At 37.0% G+C, this 9,201-nt stretch overlaps 1 protein-coding gene across 3 annotated transcripts; it reads right to left on the bottom strand.

The window, feature by feature from the left end:
- Positions 1–6,388: 6,388 nt before the first annotated feature.
- LOC125191974 (putative E3 ubiquitin-protein ligase RHY1A) lies at positions 6,389–8,869 on the bottom strand. Of its 3 annotated transcripts, none has more exons than XM_048089419.2 (4): positions 8,448–8,869; positions 7,901–8,091; positions 7,185–7,514; positions 6,389–6,664 (listed from the first exon to the last, which is right to left on the bottom strand). In XM_048089419.2, exons 1-4 carry the CDS (start codon positions 8,700–8,702, stop codon positions 6,580–6,582), a joined length of 861 nt encoding a protein of 286 aa, XP_047945376.1. In that variant the 5' UTR covers positions 8,703–8,869; the 3' UTR covers positions 6,389–6,579. The 3 variants fall into 3 exon arrangements, with proteins under 3 accessions (XP_047945376.1, XP_047945377.1, XP_047945374.1); XM_048089420.2 differs by having other exon boundaries at positions 6,389–6,677; positions 8,448–8,868; XM_048089417.2 differs by lacking the exon at positions 6,389–6,664 and having other exon boundaries at positions 6,884–7,514; positions 8,448–8,867.
- Between the last annotated feature and the right edge of the window lie 332 nt (positions 8,870–9,201).

Raw genomic sequence — 9,201 nt, 5'->3', positions numbered from 1 at the left:
TAATTATTTACACTAAATTTAAATTTATTTTTAGTATTAATGTCATAAAATTAAATAGTAATTTTAATTTAATCATTTATGGAGTACTGAATTCAAATTTTAAAAATATTCTCTATCCACTAAATACTAGTAGTATTTTAACTCACAAATTTTAAAAAGTGATTTAAGTTTGTTTTAGTGTAAATCTAAAAATGAGTCTATTTTACTTAAAATCCAAATAGAATTGATTTTAATTAGAGTATTAATGGAGTTAAATATCTACTTTATTTTGGATTTTAGAGTATCATTGGAGATAGTCCTATCAAAGTTTTGTTATGTTTGGTTCATTTCATTTTCTGATTTGTGATTTAAATACTAGTATTGTTATAAATTATAAAATCGGAAACTTCTTTTAATATAGTAAATCGCTGAACATTTGTTGACTTGATCCAATTTTTAGGTTTATCTATTGTTGAAAATATTTTATTTTAAAAGTGATTGTAAACTATATAATCAATTTTTTAATGACAATCAAATGATTAATCCATGCATGATAACAGATAAATATTACTCCTCCACTACTATTTATGAATGCAGTTAAGTTGGATCGATTCAAATCTTTTGGTGAACGCATTTCCCAACAAACTAATTAGAAAGATTCCTATCTTCTTTCTTTATCATTTTGCAAAGGATAGACATCCAAACTTTAATGTGAAAAAGAAACACATCAAATTAGAATAATACAATCAAACTATATAAGTATGTTATAATCCAAATCGTGTTATTCGTGGATATTGGTTGGTTAAACTTATATCTTCGAGATGGATTTTGAATTCAAATGGAAAAGACAATTGATTAATTAGTAGAGTAAGTGTATATGTCATTACACACTCCCCACATAACACGTTACTAAAAAGGTAGTGGTGCTTATTAAAATAATTAATCTTCACTTCAACATAAAGGTAATGAAGTAAATATATTCAAATAGGGTCGAGTTTGGTAATATGCAGTGTGAATATAAATTTTTTTTTTCTACCTTTTGTGGTTTCACGACAATTTTAGGATTGCAATGCTTTTTCTATTTCAAATAAAACAAGTACATACTTTATTTTGTTGGATTTATATCTAATTTCGATTTAACAAGGATTATTGTTGTTGACTCACTAGCAAACCACTAAAATATTACTCCAACGTTGGCACTTGGCAATAACCACAAGGAGTATATAGTTGAGGTTGGCAATAACCCAACGTTGGGATAATTTTATTTGGACGTAAAAAAATTTTCATTTATCAATAAAATGATTCAATTTCTTAAGTCAAACCGTTGAGTTGAGTGGGTGGCTAATAGAAATGGCTTTTACAAAAGCGACATAATTTGTGGATTTATTTCTTATAGAGGAAGAAACTTATCGGAATCACATTAGGTAAGTTTAATACTATGGATTTGGGTAAATCTTCAAATATTTATTCGTTTTTGCTCTCGTTTTCCATTAATACTACATCCATATATGTCGTGTTGTACTTTAGATAAATGTACTATTGGGTACAAGAATAATACTATAAGAAACATAACTTTTACATTAAACGATTCAATGTTATCCATATCCTTGTTTGAGTTAATAATCGGTTAGACTAATTTCACATAAATAAATAAAAATTACTTCTATACTTCAAAAGATTGATTCAATTAATTTTGAATTCAGATTTAAGTTTGTATTAATGTATATTTACTCCTTTTTAAATTAATTTCAACGATGTAATAAATAATATATTGATTCAATTTAACCGAAACATGGCCTTAAAGATCGGTAATAAGAATTTTTAATCGAAAATGCGAAACATTTAGATGTTTATTTTTCCCCCAAAAGAGCATACTATGATATTGCGAAAATATCTGTCACTCGTGACTTCAACATCGTGGGACCATGGAATACTAGAATTCATAACCTAAATTTGACTCGTTCCTATGAACTATTTAACCCTATAATCACATAGTACCAAAACTTGAATCTTCTCTCACGCCAAACCACATAATAAGAGAAAATGATAGTACTATTTTAAAAGGGTATGGATTCAAGTATAGTCGAATGTAATATGATTCGTCTATCTTTAATTATAAGATTAAATGGAATTGATGTTTGTCTTTGGGTACAAAACAACCGAACAACCTCAAATCCTTGGGTTAGCTGTTCCATCATTCGAGGTAATGAATAATTAAACGCACACAAAATGAACAATTAATATTCCCTTCACCCCGCATTTAAAGAATCTTTTTTTCCTCGGCATGGGTTTTAAAAAATTATTTGACTTTGAGAAAAAAGTAAAGAGAGAAAGTGAGTGGAATGTGAGACTCATTTAAAGTATTAGTTTTAGAGCATCTCCAATAGCGGCTAGCTCGTGTGCTAGCCGGTCGGCTAGCCGAACTACTGCGACCGGCGAGCGCCGAATCGGCTAGCCATTAGGCGAGCGCACGCCGATTTGAAGGTGCTGGCTGCCATTGCAGGCTGGCGATCGGCGAGCGATCGGCGAGCGCAATTTTTTATTTCTTATTTTTTATTTAAAATTTTTAAAACACTATATATTCGCGATTTTCACGTCATTTTCATTTGCACCACTTGTTTTAACGAGTTCTCTCTCTATCTACATTTCTGTATAAGAGCAACATCGAGAGATGGACAACAACAACCAGTCTACGCCGGCGACGAGCGGGTCTCAGACTCCCACGGTACCCGTGGGGTCTGGATGGGGCAGATGGGCGGGGCAGTACAACATGTACCCTTGGCAACAGTTGATGGGATTGATGGCGGGCGAGCAGGCGATGCTGGGCGGGGGGAGGCCAATGGCGGGCAGACAATGTCGGGGTGGAGAGGTACGCCGCAGATGATACAGCAGATGATGTGGATGATGCCGGTATGGCAGGGGGGTGCAGCTCGGGATGCAGGGGTCGCTGGGAGGGGGGGGGGGACACGGTCTATCGTCCCACTCTTGACTTTTTTACGGCTTCGTCTCACACATCGACCCCGGTGGAGACGCAGTTCACTGGGGATGACCGTTTCTTATTAAAGGAGTTGGGGAACGATATCGATGAGGCGGACACTCCTGTTCCAACGGGGGGAGCAGAGCGGGGTCAGGCCACGCCGAAGAAGAAGAAGAACAAGGGGAGGAGCAAGGTGGTCGGCTCGTCGCAGCCGGCTGTTGACGACACCCCCGCACAGAGGAAGTGGACGGACGATGAGAACGTCGCCCTGTTCAAGGCGTGGGTGTCGGTTTGCGACGATCCTCTGGTTGCGAACAACCAGAGGATCGTCAATATGTGGACTAAGATTAGAGCAACCTACAAGAGGAACTGCCCGCATGGAAAGGACTTCACCGGGGAGGAGTGCCGGAAGGCGTGGGAACGCATCAGGGCCGCGGTTGGCCGATTTTCGAGCTTGTACGCCAACGCCCTCCGCATGCAGACTAGTGGGCAGACTGAGGAGGACTGCTGGAGGATAGCGGAGAGTTTGTTCCCCAAGCCGGGGGTTTATAAGGAATTCACCTACTGGAACTGCTATCTGGTGCTGAAGGACTCCGAGAAGTTTCGGGCGGGGGTCGAAGCTGGGTGGTCGAAGAAGCAGAAGCTGAACTATTATGGCGATTACAGCGGCAGCAGCGGCGGTTCCCACGACCTTCCCCCGGATGCTGAGGAGTTTCCGTCCCCTCCATCATTTGCTCGCCGCACTCGCCCGGTTGGCCAAAAGCGGGCGCAACGGGCGGCGAGGGGATCCTCCCCCCTATCACCCCAGGAGGTCCAGTTGGCAACCCCCACACCCGCGCTCACCTTCTTCTCGTGTCAAAAAACGCGGGAGCAGATGTACACGGTCTTCCAAGATTGGAAGGCCGCAACTGACCCATGGAGAAGAGGTTTCTTCACTCGATGTGGAGGTCCCAGGTGGCGGCGGCAACGACGACGAGGAGTAGAGAGGCGGGGCTCGTGTGTGGAAGCCTGATTTTTTTATGTTATGTAATTTTTTTATTTAATGTAATTTTTTTAATCAATGTACCTTTTTTTATTTAAATGAAATTAATGAATTTTCCCGTATATGTCTCGTAAATTTATTTCCGTAATTTGTTATAAATTTAATTCCGCAAATTGAATTATTTTTATTGCGGCTAGCTTGTGGCTAGCCTTAAGCTAGCCTATTTGCTTAAAATGATGATGTGGCAAGTGAAATTTTATTGTTGATGACGTGGCAGGGAGAGAGAGTGGCTGGCCTAAAGCTATTGGAGATGCTCTTATATTTGATTGTGTGTGTAAAAAAAGTTGGTGAAATATAAAATTCGCGTACTAAAAATGGAATAAAGTAAATGATTTTATAAATTATGGACAACCCAATATGAAAACTAATTTTTTAAATAGTGGACAGAGAGGAAAATAGCTACCTGTATATTTTATTGGACAACCCAATATGAAAACTAAAAAATTAAATAGTGGACAGAGAGGATAGTATAATAGCTACCTGTATATTTTATTGAGTTTAATGCATTAAATACTGTATTTGTAATCCTCTTATGAATGCAGACGCGCTATTCGAAGTGTGATCATGGATTGCACTCGACAAATTTTCATATTGCTAAAACGCAAGAAAGAGGCACTCTGGTCTGGACTAGGGGTGAACCAAATATTCGAAATCCAAAAATTCGATTTGAATCGAATCAAAATTTAAATTCCGGTTCATTTTTTTAAAAAGAAAAAACAAATGTTTGGATTGGATCAAAATATAGTATATATATAATAAAACATGTGTTGAACAATTATGAGAGTATTAGTTTTTGGATTTTGATATTGAACTCTATGATTTTTATACTCTCTCTGTCCCACATAATTTACACACTTTGACCCGACGCAAATTTTAAGAAATATAATGGAAAGTGAGTTGAAATAGTTGGTGGGATATGAGTCCTACTTTTAAAGTATTAGTTTTATAATAAAATGTGAGTAGGATTGAGTTAGTGGAATATGAGGTCCACTACCAAAAATGGTAAAAAAGTGAAATTGGTAAAATTATGTGGGACGGCCCAAAATAAAATACTGGATAAAATTATGTGGGACGGATGGAGTAATATTTTTATGCAATTTTAAAATTTCATATCAAATCAGATTTTATAGTTTTGGATTTTGAAATTTTGAAAAAAATTCGGATTGAATCAGATTTTTTATTATTATTATTATTATTATTATTATTATTATTATTATTATTATTATTATTATTATTATTATTATTATTATTATTATTATTATTATTATTTTTAAATGTTGAATTTTAATATCGGATCGAATTCGAAATATAAATGCTCACCCTGTCATGATGGTGGAATTTTTGGACAAGCATTTTTGGCCTTGAGACTTAGGGTGAAGGTTGGGTTGTTATAGCATCCAAAAGTCGTAATGAAAACTCCGGTTTGGCCTCACCTATACTTAATTGCATATAGTAACAAACAGGTAATAAATTCTCCTGTGTTCTTGTCTTTTTGTGACCGAGTGTTATGCTCAACATATTTTTTAGAAAAAAGATAAATTGTAAATATAATATCCTTAAATTTTTAATTTTAATTGAATTTAATTCAAAATTAATTATGTTATTTATTGTATAATATGTAGCAATAAGAAAGAAGTGATATAGAAATTTTATGTCAAATTGTAACATGATTTCGAGCTTGATTTGAATTAATTATATAATATTTAGTAAAAGAATAAATTTTTTCTTAAATGTACAAATATTTAAGTTCAAAATTTCAATTTTTTTTTTGAAGTGTTGCAAAATGATTAGTATGCAATTTATTTTAATTCCATCAATGTTTATAAATCGATTTTCAATGTAAAATGTTAAAAAAAGTTCGATTATGTGCATACAATTATACTCCCTCCGCTCCCGATTAAGAGTCACACTTTGACCGGACATGAGTTTTAAGAAATGTAAAGAAAAGTTTGTTAAAAAAGTTAGTGGAATGTGAGATTCATTTTTTTATATTGATTTTATAATAAAATGCGAGTGAATTGAGTTAGTGGAATGTGAGACCTGCTTACTATTTATGGTAAAAATGAGGTGTGACTCTTAATTGGAGACGGACCAAAATGGAAAAGTGTGACTCTTAATCGGGATGGAGGGAGTATATGATTATCGCTGCCCTTTTTTTTATTCCTTTTTTTTTGTGACTGGGTGTTATTTTTACATATATTTTTTTGTATAAGGAAATTATTACAAGCATTTAAGACTATAACAAGGAATTCTTGTTCGTATCAATAAATCCAGCCGTAAAAGGTTGAAACAGAGAGTCGCAAAGAAAAATGGATTGTGAGTACTGAGTGGGACAGAGTCGCTATGAAAAACTAATTGAGTTGACTGGCTTCTAATATAGTATTACTACAAGGTAGTCAAGGAAGTTTTTCTAAGGGTGCTTTCAATTTCATGATATTATTTGTTACACATCATTTTCATGGGACAAACAGTTATAGCCGAATGTTGAATCATTCAACTGGGGTACCGCCAATCTCTCTGTTTACTTTAAAAGCCTTTATTCTTAGAAGTTTCAGATCTTACCTGTCCAAATCTACCTCGCTCAAACATGAAACACGACACACCAGGTGGGTCCTGTCCCGGGTTGAATATCCCCCAAACAACCTGCTGCTTCCCAATTCGTCGACCTGCATTTACTTGCTACAAAATATCAACATAGAGTGCTTATCACTTATCAGCAGTATAAGTAGTAGTACTAACATTAGGGCTGCCTGCAAACATCTGGTAATTAAATGATGCTAAGCGTTCATTTACTAATGGGAATGGTATGTAAGACGAAACGGATGATGGCTGACAATTACAAACCAGCTACATGCGAGTCCAGTTATATATTCATGTCACCAACATAACATAATGCAGTAAGAGTGTTACTTCACATGAGGAACAAGTGTGTTCGAGTCACATTAGGCGTCAGAGTTGAAAGAAAAAATTACAAGACAGGATTTCTCAATACACGCTACAGAAGAACGATCACAACACACTAACACAGACATGAAAAAGCTAGTGTATGGCATTAGACAAGACCTTCTAACAGATCAACATTCTGGATCCTTTTTAACTCTGCCAGAAGTTACATCAATACTCCTACGGCAATATGGGCAGTCTGCACAAGTCCGAACCCACGGGTCCAAGCAACAAAAATGATACCTGTGCCCGCACGGTAGACATATCAGCTGATCTCCCACCAAGAAACTCTCCAGGCATATGCTACACTCTCTCGATGCCCTAGACACGTGCTGCTCGTCACTTTCCTCTGCGACACAGAATACCTCGACCGGCAAACAGCTTAGTGCCTCTTGAGTAAGTCCTGGAGGCCTCTTGTTCAGATGCTGGACAACTGAACTGGGTAAGGGAGCCGCTGCTGCGAGCCACTCCCTAGATATTTCTGTTTCCCAATCCCCAGCATCCACGAGCCTGAAGTCATCCCCCATTGCATAGTCACTATGTTGGCTACTAGATGAGTTCCTGTTACTCCGCCTATACAAAGAAGCATAGTAACCAATTAGAAAGCCACTAATACAAACGTAAATCGCTTTAATTGTGTAAGGTCACTAAATTAAATGATATGAAAGGGCTTCAAGAAGGCTAACACTTAAAGGTGTAAATGGGCTAGAATATCAAATCATGAATCAAAAGTCCAGTGTCCTTACAAACATACATGTTCAGCAGAATAAGAGTTGCTGTGGAGTAGAAGGAATAAAAAAATACAGAGAAAAAGTTCGGGAACATAATTATGCAATGGTAAGGTTTAATGACTAGTGTGCAAACAATTAGTTGACACAATTATGAGTTTTACAGTTTACTCTAGTTGACACAATTATGCTTAGAGGGCTGGGGGTGGGGTTTCAAACATCTGAACCAACCTGCTACCAGAGAGTGTAACACCTCTCAGTCGTTGCAGAAGTCTTTCTCTAGCAAGCAGCACGGCTCCAGGAAGCCTGTCATTCCCACTTAAAGACAGCCTATCTTGTGGATTAACTTGAGGTTCAGGATGGACAACATTGCCTGGAGAAAACAGGTGGTTGCCATCTTCAGGTCGAACCGTTTCACGTTCCTGTTCACAATGAAAGGATATGCCAGCCAATGGTTCAGAAAGGTTTCTCCTTGAGAAGTATTTACATATGGTAGATGTAAAAAAACCAACACTCGGAGGCGCTGCTAATATCATAACATTAGACAAAATTGAGCTATTGCTTGCAAAGTAAAATTAAGAATTGCAACGGAAATTGCTGAACTCATTCGCAATTGTGTGTTTAAATAAGGAGAAGAATACTAAATCCAAAGCACATAGTGAAAACAAGAAATGGCAATGCTCAATCTCCGGGCTCTATGCTAACATACTCCAAAAACTCAGCCCTAATTGCTACATAAATTGCAATAATCGCAACGAAAGGACCAACAAAAACTGACCGGAGGTGGATGAGAAGAGCGATGGAACGAGGTCTGGCGCGGGTGATGAAGAGAGCGGCGCAACGGATTGCAGCCGTCGGGATCGAGACGATCTCGGCGACTGTGATTTCCTCCTGCAGGGTTGTTGTTGCGGCGGCGGCGATTGATCCAGAGAGGCGGCGGTGGAGAGCCCAAATCCGACCCAACGCCAAATGAATCGGAATGACGCCCAATTCGCGACCTCCGCTGGTAGAAAAGCTCCGAAGCGCTCGTCATGCAACTCCGATTAGCAGCAGATTTCCAATGGAAAAACAGTTATGGCAGTTGAAGGTTGAAGATTGAAGTTTGAGAGAAATTCGGTAGATTTGAGGTAAGAGAGGAAGTTTTTTTGGGGGAAATTTTGGGGGCATCCAATTCTAATCTCTCACTTTTGTCTTAAAATTGTGACGCGCCCACTGCCTACTGTGTAACAACTCTTTTAGCATAATTCAACATGAAATAAACTAAAAAAATAAGCATACCATAATTTGTGTAACATAACTTTGTATATATTTATTTTGATTCCAATAGCTAAAAGTTGTACTCCAACTGCTCCAACTTCAACATCAAATTAAATAAAATACTAGAAAATTGAGCATTAACTTATAATTTGTAAAATTAATGATATTAATAAATAATAATAATATAACTTCATATATAAAATAAAAATAATAACATTAAGGTGGATTAAATGGAAAATCGTAATCGACAATGATGCTAAAATATGTAATTAGCA

The sequence above is a fragment of the Salvia hispanica genome, chromosome 4 (assembly GCF_029641045.1).
Source record: "Salvia hispanica isolate PSC_SH4W2 chromosome 4, Shi_PSC_v1, whole genome shotgun sequence".
NCBI classification, from domain to species: domain Eukaryota; kingdom Viridiplantae; phylum Streptophyta; class Magnoliopsida; order Lamiales; family Lamiaceae; genus Salvia; species Salvia hispanica.
The sequence above is the reverse complement of the archived record's forward strand: the minus strand, read 5'-3'. Positions and strand labels throughout refer to the sequence as shown.